Below are 17,237 nucleotides of genomic sequence, written 5' to 3'. Positions count from 1 at the left end.
TCATGTCCATCGAGTTGGTGATGCCATCCAGCCATCTAATCCTCTGTCATCCCCTTCTCCTCCTGCCCCCAATCCCTCCCAGCATCAGGGTCTTTTCCACTGAGTCAACTCTTCATGTGAGGTGGCCAAAGTACTAGAATTTCAGCTTTACCATCAGTCCTTCCAAAGAATACCCAGGACTGATTTCCTTTAGGATGGACTGGTTGGATCTCCTTGCAGTCCAAGGAACTCTCAAGAGTCTTCTCCACCACCACAGTTCAACAGCATCAATTCTTCGGCTCTCAGCTTTCTTCACAGTCCAACTTTCACATCCACACATGACCACTGGCAAAACAATAGCCTTGACTAGACAGACCATTGTTGGCAAAGTAATGTCTCTGCTTTTGAATATGCTATCTAGGTTGGTCACAACTTTTCTTCCAAGGAGTAAGCGTCTTTTAATTTCAGTCACCATCTGCAGTGATTTTGGAGCCCCCAGAAATAAAGTCTGACACTGTTTCCACTGTTTGCCCATCTATTTCCCATGAAGTGATGGGACCGGATGCCATGATCTTCGTTTTCTGAATGTTGAGCTTGAAACCAACTTTTTCACTCTCCTCTCACTTTCATCAAGAGGCTTTTTAGTTCCTCTTCACTTTCTGCCATAAGGGTGGTGTCATCTGCATATCTGAGGTTATTGATATTTCTCCCAGCAATCTTGATTCCAGCTTGCGCTTTTTCCAGCCCAGTGTTTCTCATGATGTACTCTGCACACAAGTTAAATAAGCAGGGTGACAATATACAGCCTTGACGTACTCCTTTTCCTATTTGGAACCAGTCTGTTGTTCCATGTCTAGTTCTGACTGTTGCTTCCTGACCTGCATATAGATTTCTCAAGAGGCAGGTCAGGTGGTTTGGTATTCCCATCTCTTGAAGAATTTTCCATAGTTTATTGTGATCCCCATAGTCAAAGGCTTCGGCATAGTCAACAAAGCAGAAATAGATGTTTTTCTGGAACTCTCTTGCTTTTTCCATGATCCAGCGGATGTTGGCAATTTGATCTCTGGTTCCTCTGCCTTTTCTAAAACCAGCTTGAGTTCATGGTTCACGTATTGCTGAAGCCTGGCTTGGAGAATTTTGAGCATTACTTTACTAGCGTGTGAGATGAGTGCAATTGTGCAGTAGTTTGAGCATTCTTTGGCATTGCCTTTCTTTGGGATTGGAATGAAAACTGACCTTTTCCAGTCCTGTGGCTACTGCTGAGTTTTCCAGATTTGCTGACATATTGAGTGCAGCGCTCTCACAGCATCATCTTCCAGGATTTGAAATAGCTCAACTGGAATTCCATCACCTCCTCTAGCTTCGTTCATAGTGATGCTTTCTAAGGCCCACTTGACTTCACATTCCAGGATGTCTGGATCTAGGTGAGTGACCACACCATCGTGATTATCTTGGTCGTGAAGATCTTTTTTGTGGTTTTCCTGTGTATTCTTGCCACCTCTTCTTAATATCTTCTGCTTCTGTTAGGTCCATACCATTTCTGTCCTTTATTGAGCCCATCTTTGCATGAAATGTTCCCTTGGTACCTCTGATTTTTTTGATGAGATCTCTAGTCTTTCCCATTCTGTTGTTTTCCTCTATTTCTTTGCATTGATCCCTGAAGAAGGCTTTCTTATCTCTCCTTGCTATTCTTTGGAACTCTGCTTTCAGATGCTTATATCTTTCCTTTTCTCCTTCGCTTTTCACTTCTCTTCTTTTCACAGCTACTTGTAAGGCTCCCCAGACACCCATTTTGCCTTTTTGCATTTCTTTTCCATGGTGATGGTCTTGATCCCTGTTTCATGTACAATGTCACGAACCCTCGTCCATAGTTCATCAGGCACTCTATGTATCAGATCTTGTCCCTTAAATCTATTTCTCACTTCCTTATAATCATAAGGAATTTGATTTAGGTCATGTCTGAATCGTCTAGTGGTTTTCCCTACTTTCTTCAATTTAAGTCTGAATTTGGCAATAAGGAGTTCATGATCTGAGCCACAGTCAGCTCCTGGTCTTGTTTTTGCTGACTGTATAGAGTTTCTCCATCTTTGGCTGCAAAGAATATAATCAATCTGATTTCAGTGTTGACCATCTGCTGATGTCCATGTGTAGAGTCTTCTCCTTTGTTTTCAGAAGAGGGTGTTTGCTATGACCAATGCATTCTCTTGGCAAAACTCTAGTCTTTGCCCTGCTTCATTCCGTATTCCAAGGCCAATTTTGCCTGTTACCCCAGGTGTTTCTTAACTTCCTGCTTTGCATTCCAGTCCCGTGTAATGAAAAGGACATTTTTTTTGGGTGTTAGTTCTAAAAGGTCTTGTAGGTCTTCTTAGAACCGTTCAACTTTAGCTTCTTCAGCGTTACTGGTTGGGGCATAGACTTGGATTACTGTGATATTGAATGGTTTGCCTTGGATACGAACCAAGTACTGCATTTCGGACTCTTGTGTTGACCATGATGGTTACTCCATTTCTTTTAAGGGATTCCTGCCCACAGTAGTGTATTAAGGTAATAATTACTAGACATTCACTTCAGTAAGCATATGTGCTTTACTTTTGATGGAGTATTTGTACTTTATAAGGAATGTTTGTATTACTTTTTGTGAATTATTATTTTCACGTTTTTCTTTGCATAAGTGCCAGCATGTCAGACCCACCAACAGCCAATATCAAGCCAACCCCTGTTGTGTCTACGCCAAGTAAAGTGACAGCTGCAGCTATGGCTGGGAATAAGTCAACACCTCGAGCTAGTATCCGCCCAATGGTTACACCTGCAACTGTTACAAATCCTACTACTACCCCAACAGCCACAGTGATGCCCACTACACAAGTGGAATCACAGGAAGGTAAGTAAAATAATAGCAAATCTGATTGAACCGACAGTTTTCTTAGATTTATTATGAGAAGATGAGTGTAATTCCAAGGATAAACGAGACTTCCCACTAAAGCTAACATCAGACTCCATAGTAAAAGTGGGCAGTTAGTATTTTCAGGTGTGTGCCTCCTGGGTTACTTGTTAACATAGCATATTTCCTCCCTCCATCATTTTTGCTTTGTTTCATTTTCAAGCTAAAGAAAGAGGGAAATGACACCCTTATAAATATATGTCATCTTTTTCAGGACCATGTTTTTCACCTCTGTTGGCTAAGAAAGATGATATGAAATCCACTTTGGAAAACTGTATTAAATCAGTGATTCATCCTAAACATCACTTCTTCACTAAAGCTATCTGATCTTTTCATTTTTTTCTCCACTTTGTTCCCATGTCACTTTCTTAGTCATTACAGCACTTAAACAACCACATTTTATTCAGTTGAATGTTTTTTTTTTAATTCCACTTGATTGAGCTTCTCAAGCATAGGAATTTTGTTTTTCATTGTTTTAATTCCTTTACCTAATCTCAAGATAGGTGTCAGTAAAACTTTACTAAATACAATTCCCATAGGTTCTTAACAAATTTTAGAATTCAGTAAATTATTTGTGTTTAAAAATATGTAAAATTATATGTGCTATGAAAGGACAGAATATTTCATTTGAACTACATTCAGTAAAATGATTATGAGATATATTACCAGTTAAACTTAATGGTTATTTTATATCAATTGAAAGCAAAATGATACTTAAGTCTCTTTGTATCATTTTATTTGGTCTTCATTTAAAAAGAACAATGGATGGAAAAACAGTTTCAGGTATTTATTTATTTAATTCAACCAGCAATTTACTGCACACTACCTTATCTCTCACACAGGCAATACAAAGATGCATAATACTTTTCTTTTACCCTCAGTGTTTTTATCTAATGAGTGATGAGAGGTCTGTACACAAATAGCTGTGCACAGTGTCACTTGTAACAGAATAGGGAAGGGTAATCCCAACTTTGGTAAGAACAGAAACCTTAATGCATTGGATGCTATAATTGTTTTTCAGCTATGCAGTCAGAAGGGCCCGTAGAGCATGTTCCAGTTTTCGGAAGCACGAGTGGATCTGTCCGTTCTACCAGTCCTAATGTCCAGCCTTCTATCCCTCAGCCCATTTTAACTGTTCAGCAGCAAACACAGGCTACGGCTTTTGTGCAGCCTACTCAACAGAGTCATCCTCAGATTGAGCCTACAAATCAAGAACTATCCCCAAACATAGTGGAGGTGGTGCAGAGTTCGCCAGTTGAGCGGCCTTCTACTTCCACAGCAGTATTTGGCACTGGTAAGACTAATTTTAAAATGAAGTTAGAGTAGACTTGTGCATTTACAGTTTCTTGAGTATATTATATATCCTGAATATTCTTTGTACATACTTGTTTTCTGTCGGGTATTAAAGGAGATGACTGTATTCCTAACATCTTATTTTATGTTTACTGCTGATTTCTAATTTAGGTCACCGATTTTTGTCATTAAGATCTTTCTTCCTTTCCAATTATTTCATCACTGATTTTAAACGTGGTACAACCCATAACATGTTATATGTACAGTTGACCCTTGAACAACACAGATTTGAACTGCATGGTCCACTTATATGTGGATTTTTTCAGTAGTGTGGTGTTTCAGAACACCATAGCAACTACACATCCTCAGTTGCTTGGATCTGCAGATACAAAGAATGGCAAATTTGGAAGGACAGTGCCCCTCTCCCCTAAGTTGTTCAAGGGTCAGCTGTAACTCAGTACAAGTCCTGAGAACTAAAAGATAACTAAAAAAAGATCATGTAAGAATTGTCAAATCTTAAACATATAAGGAAGTTTTTATTTGTCCAAGGAGTCTTGAGATTTATAAATTATAAGAAGGCCCTATATAACCTTTGTGAGTAGCAATTCTATAGTAATACAGTCACAGTGAGTTAGATGTATTACTGTAAATGTTGATTGGCTTTATTAACCAAAGGTTTAGTTGATAGTATGAGACCATTGATTCAGAACATAAATTTGTCTTTGTTTACAAAGACCAAAAAAATTTCTCTTTGTTTACACATAAAGTGGCAGGAACAGATTTTGTTGTTCTGTCCAAATAAATGTTTGCTGTGGATTTTGTTTTTTAGTTAAATGATCAAGATGTTTTCAGGTTAACTTTAAATTGAGCTGTTATGCTGTAATTCAAGATTTAAATTACATAATTTCACAGTTTCAGCTACCCCAAGTTCTTCTTTGCCAAAGCGTACTCGTGAAGAGGAAGAAGATAGCACCATAGAAACATCAGACCAGATCTCTGATGATACAGTGGAAATGCCTCTTCCAAAGAAGCTGAAAAGTGTTACACCTGTAGGAACTGAGGTATGTAAAGGTATTTCTGTTTATTTTTACTTCTACCAATAGAAACAAGATACTCTTTCAGTTACAACATTATTAAGTGAATGGAGGTTTTAGGGGTCAAAATCCAGAAAATACTGCTGTTAGTAACAATGTTTCCACTGACAGCCCTGGTAGTATTATGTAACATTGCCAGTAGTATTCTATATTCTTTTCATATGTTTTATTGAATTTCCAATTTCCATTTTAAAATCACAGTTATAGAAACATAGAATGAATTCCATTTCAGTTTTTTTTTTTTAATTCAAAGAATAAGGAAGTTTATAGTCTCATGGGTGTTTTAAACTGGTATCTGCCATTTTTACCCTCTAGTTGACCAAAATGGTTTTCCTTCATTTTCTTTTGTTTAGGATAAGTTGTAATAAATTGTTCTCTTGCAAGCATTGAGACTACTAAATTCATTTCACTGGCATGTAGTTACTTAATGTTCATTAACCTTATTTTGTATATACCAAAGAAGAATGTGATTGGTTATATTTTCATAAGTAAATATAAGTGAACATTTCTGATGTATTGTTTCATAAAATTACAGATTTGAGTTTTATTTTATCGGGAAACCTAGCTGAACAAGTGTTGCTTCATCTAGTGAATTGATACGATTCACACACATTTATATGTCCTGATTCAGGAAGAAGTTATGGCAGAAGAAAGTACTGATGGAGAGGTAGAGACTCAAGTATACACCCAGGATTCTCAAGATTCCATTGGAGAAGTAAGTAAAAATACTGAAAGTAAAGTAAACAAATGATTGCTTGAATGAAATGAGCTTTGACAAATTGAAATATTCTTTGGACTTCTGTTTTCAATATGCTTCTTTTATATTTAACAAAATATTAGAATTGCCAATACAATTTCTACTTTGTTTTACTTCTGGTTATACCTGCCTGCTACATTTTATTAAAGAAATATGTTTCTTTATAGAAGGCACAAACTTTCTAAGCTAAGAGTTGTCACAAGTAAAGATTATCCACTCTTATTTATTTGAAAGGATGAGCTGGGTTGAGTCTTACATTTATCCATAGTGCTCATTCGTTGGTCCTCTGTTGCTCCCCTCTATTGCTTCCCTTACTAAATTAACTGAAAGGAAATGCATTTGTGTACATCTTGATCTTTTTAATTCTCATTGAGGCTTCTCCAGAAACAGCCTGACGAATGGAAATGCATAGACTCTGAAGATACAAACTCTAGCTTTTGTTCATTACTTTACCACTTAGAAGCTGTATGACTATAAGCAAGATGTTAATTCTCTTTAAGCTTCAATTTTCTCATCTGTTGGAATACCTAAAATAGTCGTGTAGAGTACCTAAAATAGTACCTGCCATATATAAGGCACTCAGATTAATACTTTTCTCCCATTCCTCTGCCCTACAAATTGAGAATTCATCGTTTATAGCGTGTGTGCACGCATGTGCATGTACTCAGTTGCTCAGTAGTATTCGACTCTTTTTCAACCCCATGGACTGTAGCGTCCAAGGCTCCTTTGTCCATGGAATTTTCCAGGCAAGAATACTGGAGTGGGTTACCATTTCCCTCTGCAGGGGATCTTCCCAACCTAGGGATCACACCTTTGACTCTGGCAACTCCTGCATCAACAGGCAGATTCTTTACCACTGTACCACCTGGGAAGTCAATTTATAGTAATTTATTTGTAATATTATAACATTAGTTAACATAATTCATTATTATATGCCAAGTGTAGTTAAAATATTTGCATTTATTAAATAATTTAATTCTCATAATAGATCTGGTCACAACCCTGTTTTATAGGTGAAGAAATCAATGCCTAGCTGAGTCATGTACCCAAGTTCTCATAGCGTTGGAGCTAGAATTTAATCTCAGATTGTCTGTTTTTCATTTGTCTTGTTAAGCTTGAAACAATACTTTCTCTCTGGGTAAAGTTTTAGGATCACTTTATTCTAAAATTATTTTATCTGTATAAAATAAAGAAATTGTTTCAGGCTAATCACAAGTAACCACAGATTGCAGGTAAATACTAGTTTCAGTCAGTGCAGTTCAGTTCAGTTGCTCAGTCACGTCCGACTCTTTGTGACCCCATGAATCGCAGCACGCCAGGCCTCCCTGTCCATCACCAACTCCCGGAGTTCACTCAGACTCACATCCATCGAGTCCGTGATGCCATCCAACCAGCTCATCCTCTGTCGTCCCTTTCTCCTCCTGCCCCCAATCCCTCCCAGCATCAGGGTCTTTTCCACTGAGTCAACTCTTCACATGAGGTGGCCAAAGTACTGGAGTTTCAGCTTTAGCATCATTCCTTCCAAAGAAATCCCAGGGCTGATCTCCTTCAGAATGGACTGGTTGGATCTCCTTGCAGTCCAAGGGACTCTCAAGAGTCTTCTCCAACACCACAGTTCAAAAGCATCAATTCTTGGGCACTCAGCCTTCTTCACAGTCCAACTTTCACATCCACACATGACCACTGGAGAAACCATAGCCTTGACTAGATGGACCTTAGTCGGCAAAGTAATGTCTCTGCTTTTGAATATGCTATCTAGGTTGGTCATAACTTTTCTTCCAAGGAATAAGCATCTTTTAATTTCATGGCTGCAGTCACCAACTGCAGTGATTTTGGAGCCCCCAGAAATAAAGTCTGACACTGTTTCCACTGTTTGCCCATCTATTTCCCATGAAGTGATGGGACCAGATGCCATGATCTTCGTTTTCTGAATGTTGAGCTTTAAGCCAACTTTTTCACTCTCCTCTTTCACTTTCATCAAGAGGCTTTTTAGTTCCTCTTCACTTTCTGCCATAAAGGTGGTGTCATCTGCATATCTGAGGTTATTGATATTTCTCCCGGCAAACTTGATTCCAGCTTGTGCTTCTTCCAGTCCAGCGTTTCTCATGATGTACTCTGCATAGAAGTTAAATAAGCAGGGTGACAATATACAGCCTTGACGTACTCCTTTTCCTATTTGGAACCAGTCTATTGTTCCACATCCAGTTCTAACTGTTGCTTCCTGACCTGCATATAGATTTCTCAAGAGGCAGGTCAGGTGGTCTAGTATTCCCATCTCTTTCAGAATTTTCCACAGTTTCTTGTGATCCACACAGTCAAAGGCTTTGGCATAGTCAATAAAGCAGAAATAGATGTTTTTCTGGAACTCTCTTGCTTTTTCCATGATCCAGCAGATGTTGGCAATTTGATCACTGGTTCCTCTGCCTTTTCTAAAACCAACTTGAACATCTGGAAGTTCACAGTTCACGTATTGTTGAAGCCTGGCTTGGAGAATTTTGAGCATCACTTTACTAGCGTGTGAGATGAGTGCAATTGTGCACTAGTTTCATAGATGCATTAATTTTCTAATGTAATTTTTTCAGATTTCGTTGACTACAAACAGAAAATTAAACCTCCAAGATGAATAAATGGCATCAGTTTCACGTATCTCTCAGAGAGGGTCGTACCTGAAGAGCATAACAATTTTGAAATAAGATGTGAATTTTGGTGTTATTGCCAGACTTGGTTAAATTATACTAAAATATTTTGTACAAAGCATTTACTTTTGAGATTGACAAAATTGTCTGTGACTCAGAAGTGCAATTGGACTGCATTCTGCCTTCTAGCACTGTCTACTCTGTGTGAATATGTGGCAGTTCATTTTTCTAATTTTCTGACAGTGAAGCAGATGTTCTTTGTAAGTGTTGTTTTTCTTGAAATAAGCATGTCAGTTTGAGTTACATTTTTAATTATACCATGACTTACTCATTTTTTCCATTACAGTAAACATAATCTTTATGAATGATTTAGTTCATAAGGCATTGTTTCTGCCTTGTATACCAGAAGATTTTGGAACTCCCTGGTGATTCAGTGGTTAATGCTCTGTGCTTCTACTGTAGAGAGTGTGGATTCTATCCCTGGTCAGGGAACTAAGGTTCCACATGCCACGTGCCACAGCCCCCCTTCCCCCCCGCCATAAAAAGATTTCGCTGAGTACTGAACTAAAAAGTAAACAGTTTTTTGTAAGAAATATAAAAAATAAATTATGGTTTATTTCAGTAGCTAAAAATATGAAATTTTTAGAGTAAGGAAATGCTGGTATATCTTTAATGTGGTTTGAAGACTTAAGACAGGGTGTTTAGAAAGGGGGAGAAGTGTTTGTAAAAAGATAGTTGTAATAGTTTGTCTTATTTAGTGTGTTTTACAGATGGTTTCTGGTTTGGGGAACATTTTTTGTCTTTTTTTTATTATATGTTGCAGTTCCATGGGTATTCTTTTTTCTAACTTTGGTTTGCACTGTTAACTCACTATATTGGCTCTTGAGCACTTGAAATGCAACAAGCCCAAAGTGAGATATTCTTAAATATGAAATATACATTGGATTTTGTAGATGAATTACAAATTTTAAAAGATAAGGTGAATAATAATTATATTGATTCCATGCTGAAATGATTTTTGGCTATATTAAGATTGTTATTAAAAATTGACTTCACTTTTTTTTTATGTGACTGCTAAAAAGTTGTAAATTATACATGTGAAATGTATTGTGGCTCACATTAAATTTCTGATGGACAACATTCATCTACAGTACCACCCTGGTACCTTTGACACATACACGTGTCTCTGTGTGTGTGTGTGTGTGTGTGTGTGTGTGTGGTCTATCTTTTTTATTGAAGTATTACCAACTTGGATTTAGAATAATTTTTCTATAATAAGATAGTAAAGAGACCCAAAACATTTATTTTGAATTAATTCTGCTTTTGAAAACATTTTTTAAAATAAAATTCTCATAGCCCATTAGTATTCTTTAGCCTTTACTTATATCTACAGTATGTCACTGATAGTTTTAAGTATAATTGACTATTATTTATTCATCTATTTTTTTTACTTTTAAAGGGAGTCACCCAGGGAGATTATACACCAATGGAAGACAGTGAAGAAACCTCTCAATCTCTACAAATAGACCTTGGGCCTCTTCAGTCAGATCAACAAACAGCTTCATCCCAAGATGGTCAGGGCAAAGGAGATGATGTCATTGTAATTGACAGTGATGATGAAGAGGAGGAGGAGGATGAAAATGATGGGGAACATGAGGTGAATTTGATTTGAAATCATTTATTGTTTTCAACTGAAATTCTGATTCCCTGTCACTTTAAGTAAATTGTTTTGCTTTTCTTTTATCCTGATTAGTTCTCAGCTTAACATTTGGTAGTGAAATTTGCATGGAGCAAGTGATGGAAAATCTCATTTGTTTTAATGATTACTAAGTCCTTTAGGATTTGTTAGATTAATTAATCTTAAATGTCACTGATAAATGACTAGATTTAACTGAAAGCACTATGGTTCTGAAAATAAAAGGATTGTTTTTTATTTTGTGGAACCCTCATAGTTCTTTTCAGAAGAAATTGAAGTGTGAAGATAATTATTTTTTTAAGTGAAACTTTGCATTTTGTTTTGGGTGTTAGTTCAGTATTGACACCTTCTCCTTTTTTGATTCTTTTATTAATCAAGCTAGGTATTTAAAAGCTCATAGTACAATGTCACCATTTTCTCATTCAATGCCACATTTTAAATTTAGAATCATAGTGGACCACTTGACATTCATTTGACACCTAGAAGTTTTTATCTTTCAGTTGATCTCATACGGACAGTTAGAACTCGGAGTTGACCATTAACAATACTAATTCCAGTAAGCATCACAGTTTTGATTCTTGATGCCACTGAAGACTGAATTCCATATAACTTTCAGGACAGCTCCTGTATCCTCATCAATGTGGTGTCACTTAAATTTCTAATCATGGTATCAAGATACTGTAGAACATGTATACCACATCCTGTGTCTTTATTTATACTTGGGATTTTTTGCAAGGATTATGAAGAAGATGAAGACGATGACGATGATGATGAAGACGACACAGGGATGGGAGATGAGGGTGAAGACAGTAACGAAGGCACTGGTAGTGCAGACGGCAATGACGGATACGAGGCTGATGATGCTGAGGTAACGGCTACAGTTTGGACCATCATTTTCTTCAGGAACTTGCTTGGTACTTTCCAAGAGTATAAAAGTCCTGTATTCTCAGAACACTACAACTTTTCATGTCTTTGGGTTTTCTGTTAGATTCTACTGTCATTTGGTTAATTATTGAAGATAAAATCACTTGATTTATTTGCATTTAGCATTCATATTTTGTTTTCAGGGCGGTGACGGGACTGATCCAGGTACAGAAACAGAAGAAAGTATGGGTGGAGGTGAAAGTAATCAGAGAGCAGCTGATTCTCAAAACAGTGGTGAGATTCTGTTTAGTTTTCCTTTTGTTGTTTTTGTCTCTTTTTAATTGAACACTTTTAATATTTTACTTAATTCAATATTTTAGCTAACATTTTCTAAACTAAGATTACGCTTAATTATCACATACGTAGTAAAACTTAGTAAACTGGCAAGGAAAAGATTGGCTCTTGTTCCTGCTTTGTCATATTATTCTCATAAAAGTCTGTTGTGTTTATATCTAAATGTAGTCATTATACTATTTTTTTCTACCTCATTGGAATACTGTGAGATTCAGACTTTTTAAATCTATAAAGTATTATAAATGCCATGTGTTGCTTCTGCTCATAAGTGTAAAATTAAATCAAGGACTTCTAATAATAGTAATAGCAGTTCACAACCAGGAGAGGTCAGTCTAATCAAGCTGCATGTTTCAAGATTGGTGGGTATCAGTTTTAAAATATTGTCCAGTTTTCCGATGAATAAGAGACTTTTTCATCAATAGAGCGTGCCTTTCGTTAATTCTTGAAAAGATCAGTCCTGGCAATCAGCTAAAATATTATAGGCAGTAAAGTATAGAATTCATAGAAAATAGTTTTCTTTTAGAATCATTTTTAAATGTTTTTTGAAGACTCCGTGATCATCTGGTTTTGATATTCTGGTTTTAACAGATAATACTGAGCCAAAATCAGTAGTAATATAATTAAAAACCTTATATATGTAACTAGTGGGAAAACAGAAGATCTGAGTTTTTGTGTAGGCCTGTGTATAAAAATGTAAATTGTATTCTCATTTGAATTAAGGAAAGGCAGGCAGTCTTTTCAACTTTTAAATTTTTTAAGAGAATGAATATTGAACTATATAATGAAGAATAGTATTGCTTTTTAAGGGAGCTAAGGAGATTAATAATTTACATCTTTAAAGCATTTTATGGATTTAAGAAATACCTTTTTTGTGTCACATAATTGGGTTATAGAGGGAAAGTTTTTGCCTAATATTATCACTGAAAGCTAAGTCATGTGAGCATGAGTGTTCATAGCCTTTTCTCCTCGATACAAAACATGACAGATGCTCATTGATTACTTGTCGGGAAATTCTTACACTAAGCTTACCAGGTTTTAAGTACCAGTGAAGAATCTGAAAAACAGAGGCAAAGTGATATAACCAGGGTAAGTGTTAAAAGGTATTAAGTGTGAAAATGTTTATCTTGTGTTAAGCTAAATGCTTTCTGTCCATTATTTGAAATCTTCAGGAAAATGTTTCTTGTGGGTTATATTTTTGTTGCATGAACTAGCCAAAGAAATAGAAGGAACTTGCTTAAGGCAGTACAGCTGTTAATTGCATACCTGTTATCTCTGGGTCTGCCACACCTCACTGTTTTTTTATGAAAATATTAGGTGAACATTCATAGTGGTAAGATTAATAGTTCTAGCGATTGTCCAGGTTACCTTATTGTAAACTTAATAGTTCAGAATAAACTTTCCTTTTCCTATAGGCGAAGGAAATACTGGTACTGCAGAGTCCTCTTTTTCCCAGGAGATATCTAGAGAACAGCAGCCATCATCAGCATCTGAAAGACAGACCCCCAGAGCCCCTCAGTCACCAAGACGCCCACCACACCCGCTTCCCCCAAGACTGACCATTCATGCTCCACCTCAGGAGCTGGGACCGCCAGTTCAGGTATTTAAAGTACTAGTAATTCTGAACATTTTATTTTGAAAAATGTTGGGTTTTTTCTCCCTTTCGTTCCATTAGCTATTACTTTGTTTTTCCCCAGGAATTAAGTGAACTTTTTAATGTTTTGGTACATTTTTATAAAATTTTTTGAGCTGAAACTAATCTCTAAATTATTTTCCCTGAAATATGACAGACGTGGACTTTGGAAAAGCAAGGCTTGCTAAAGTCGTGTATAAGTTGAAATGATTATATTCAGAGAAAATAAGGGTCTGCTGTTTCTACAGGTTAAAAAAGAAATTTTTCTTGGATTTTAATTAAATATATTTCAGCAGCTGACCCATTTGTTTTGAAGGTTTCTTTCTCCAAGGTGCATGAGTTTTTTTTAAAAGAAATTTCTGTTCTTAACAGATCTTTTTTCTTCTTCTCTTTGGGAATCACACATATCAATCCCCACTGTTCAAGTTCATGATAGTGTGCACAGCCCTTTACACGAGACACTCTTGGCAGTAGGATGGGACATCTCTACCAGCAGCTCTTGAAGAAACAGCGGGAAAAGTACAAAGGATCTATTAATCGTGTAGCTTGAGTCTTACTTGGTAGTGTACCGAACACTGTCAAGGGTAGATTTCGCCGAAATACCACTGGTGGAGATAAATTTTCTCATTCTCTTAAAATATAAAGTCTTAGAGGATTGTTTATGAATCCTGCAAATGTCACTGTTTACAAAATAAACTTCTTTAATACTGGTACAAGATTAGTAGCAGTTTAAGAAAGGTTCTAATGATTACATTAATCTGCTAACGTTTCAGTTATTTTATTACCAGCCTGATAAGCTGTATCTGTTAGCGTTTGGTGTTTCTTTGATTGCCTAATTCCTTAAATGAAATTCCTTTCTTGACACAGAGAATTCAGATGACTCGAAGGCAGTCTGTAGGACGTGGGCTTCAGTTGACTCCAGGAATAGGTGGCATGGTAAGTACCTACCTCTCATGTAAAAGTGATTTATTTGTTCAGCAATTATTTGTCTTGTCCATACGGATGCTCCTATCATGCCTGCTGAGTACTTGTTTTCTGTCTTTTTTAGCAGCAGCATTTTTTTGATGATGAAGATAGAACAGTTCCAAGTACCCCAACTCTTGTGGTACCACATCGTACTGATGGATTTGCTGAAGCGATTCAGTAAGTTAATGAGATAGAACCATACTTTGTGACTAATCAAACTCTTTCCCTCTTAACTTGATTACATTTGATGGATATATTATTTGTTAAGTTCTGTGCTGGGTACTAAGCACTTGAGAGTAGAAGGGTTGAGGATGTAGTGTTTGAGAAAATCATATCGAAATGAATGAAATACAGTTGCTTCCATCAGAAATTTAAAATTTAAAGGCAGTATAACTGTGGTTAAGAGCATGGGCTTTAGAGTTAGAATGCCTGGCTTTGAAACCTAGTTGTACTGCTTACTTACTATATCAAGTTTCGTGTATTCTCTGTACCTGAGTATCTTCATTTTATTAATGAGAATAACACAGTATTTCTTAGCTCATAAATTGTTAGAATTAAATGAATTTATGTTACCATATTTATATAATATCACCTGCACATAGTAAATGCTTTATGTCAGATGTTGGTGAAAGTGTTAATAATTACAGTCATCATAATGGATAATACTGTTGTGTAAGCTAAGCTTATGCACAACTAATGATAATCTTAACACTCTAGAATAGAGAAATGAGCAAGAAGCTTTGTTTATAAAAATGAAGGAGTGATTTTTATCAACACATAGGAAAAAGAATCAGAGGACTTAATGGGGACAGCATTAAATTGAGTCTCGAAAAAAAAAATGCCTGAAGCTTACTGAGCATTCCCATGAATCACTATTTTAATCTTCATAACTGTGACACTGTGAGACCACGATCACACCATCAAGGTTATTGGGTCTTTAAGATCTTTTTTTGTATAGTTCTGTGTATTCTTCTGTGATCACTCACCTAGAGCCAGACATCCAGGATAAGAAGTCCAGAGGGCCTTAGGCAGCATCACTGCGAACAAAGCTAACGGAGGTGATGGAATTCCAGTTGAACTATTTCAAATCCTAAAAGATGATGCTGTGAAAGTGCTGCATTCAATATGCCAGCAAATTTAGAAATCTCAGTAGTCACCACAGGCCTGGAAAAGTACAGTTTTCATTCCAATCCCAAAGAAAGGCAGTGCCAAAGAATGCTCAGACTACCACACAACTACACTCATCTCACATGCTTGCAAAGGCAGTGACACCCCACTCCAGTACTCTTGCCTGGAAAATCCCATGGACGGAGGAGCCTGGTAGGCTGCAGTCCATGGGGTCACGAAGAGTCGGACACGACTGAGCGACTTCACTTTCTCATGCATTGGAGAAGAAAATGGCAACCCACTCCAGTGTTCTTGCCTGGAGAATCCCAGGGACGGGGGAGCCTGGTGGGCTGCCGTCTATGGGGTCGCACAGTCGGACACGACTGAAGCGACTTAGCAGCAGCAGCAGCAGCACACGTTTGCAAAGTAATGCTCAAAATTCTCCAAGCCAGGCTTCAACAGTATGTGAACTGAGAACTTCCAGATGTTGAAGCTGGATTTAGAAAAGACAGAGGAGCCAGAGATCAAATTGCCAACATCTATTGGATCATAGAAAAAGAAAGAGAGTTCCAGAAAAACTCTATTTCTGCTTTATTGATTACACCAAAGCCTTTGACTGTGTGGATCACAACACACTATGGAAAATTCTTCAAGAGATGGGAATACCAGACCACCTGACCTGCCTCCTGAGAAATCTGTATACAGGTCAAGAAGCAACAGTTAGAACTGGACATGGAACAGCAGACTGGTTCCGAATTGGGAAAGGAGTACATCAAGGCTGTATATTGTCACCCTGCTTATTTAATTTATATGCAGAGTACATCATGCAAAATGCCAGGCTGGGTGAAGCACAAGCTGGAATGAAGATTGCAGGGAGAAATATCAATCACCTCAGATATGCAGATGACACCACCTTCATGGCAGAAAGTGAAGACGAACTAAAGATTCTCTTGATTAAAGTAAAGAGAGTAAGAAAGCTGACTCAAAACTCAACATTCAGAAAACTAAGATCATGGCATCCAGTCCCATGACTTTATGGCAGATAGATGGGGAAACAATGGAAACAGTGACAGACTATATTTTGGGGCTCCGAAATCACTGCAGATAGTGACTACATTCATGAAATTTAAAAATGCTTACTCTTTGGAAGAAAAGCTATGACCAGCCTAGACAGCATATTAAAAAGCACATTACTTTGCCAACAAAGGTCCGTCTAGTCAAAGCTGTGGTTTTTCCAGTAGTCATGTATGGATGTGAGAGTTGGACCATAAAAAAAGCTGAGCACTGAAAAATTGATGCTTTTGAACTGTGGTGTTAGAAAAGATTCTTAAGAGACCCTTGGACAGCAAGATCAAAGCAGTCAATCCTAAAGGAAATCAGTCCTGAATCTTCATTGGAATACTTTGGTATTGAAGTATAGTCCAATACTACCAGTACTCCAATACTTTGGCCACCTGATGTGAAAAACTGACTCATTGAAAAAGATCCTGATGCCGGGCAAGATTGAAGTTGGGAGGAGAAGGTGATGACAGTGGATGAGATGGTTGGATAGCATCACAGACTCAATGGACATGAGTTTGAGCAAGCTGCTGGAGTTGGTAGTGGACAGGGAAGCCTGGCGTGCTACAGTTCGTAGAGTCGCAAAGAGTCAGACACGACTGAGTGACTGAACTGAACTGTGAGAATAGATACTGTTATTTCATTTGCAGATAAGGAAACACAGAGATACTAACATATTGACTAGATTTCAGACAGCTAGGAAGTGGCAGTTTTTCATTTCAAACCAGTCTGGCTCTGGAACCTATTTTTAACTCTTGTGCTGTACCACTCCTTCTGAAGGAAAAGAAGGCTTTTCACGTGGAAGTGTGTATGTTTAATTGTGGCTGAAATATCTGTTGCATGATATGTACTTGAAAAATA

The 17,237-nt window shown here is 37.2% G+C and overlaps 1 protein-coding gene across 1 annotated transcript in view; it reads left to right on the top strand.

Annotated features, from left to right (window-relative positions):
* The window catches only part of TPR (translocated promoter region, nuclear basket protein), a 62,814-nt gene that overhangs the window by 36,555 nt on the left and 9,022 nt on the right, over positions 1 to 17,237 (top strand). Inside the window, exons 36-45 of the mRNA XM_068986292.1 lie at positions 2,652 to 2,860; positions 3,942 to 4,214; positions 5,126 to 5,274; positions 5,939 to 6,022; positions 10,160 to 10,357; positions 11,133 to 11,264; positions 11,464 to 11,554; positions 13,027 to 13,211; positions 14,112 to 14,180; positions 14,293 to 14,387. Coding sequence (XP_068842393.1) covers positions 2,652 to 2,860; positions 3,942 to 4,214; positions 5,126 to 5,274; positions 5,939 to 6,022; positions 10,160 to 10,357; positions 11,133 to 11,264; positions 11,464 to 11,554; positions 13,027 to 13,211; positions 14,112 to 14,180; positions 14,293 to 14,387 — 1,485 coding nt within the window. The remainder of the gene's footprint in view (positions 1 to 2,651; positions 2,861 to 3,941; positions 4,215 to 5,125; positions 5,275 to 5,938; positions 6,023 to 10,159; positions 10,358 to 11,132; positions 11,265 to 11,463; positions 11,555 to 13,026; positions 13,212 to 14,111; positions 14,181 to 14,292; positions 14,388 to 17,237) is intronic.

Source organism: Capricornis sumatraensis, chromosome 14 (genome assembly GCF_032405125.1).
Source record: "Capricornis sumatraensis isolate serow.1 chromosome 14, serow.2, whole genome shotgun sequence".
In the NCBI taxonomy this organism is placed as follows: Eukaryota; Metazoa; Chordata; class Mammalia; order Artiodactyla; family Bovidae; genus Capricornis; species Capricornis sumatraensis.
Note: the sequence above shows the minus strand (reverse complement) of the source record. Positions and strands in the feature narration are given on the sequence as shown.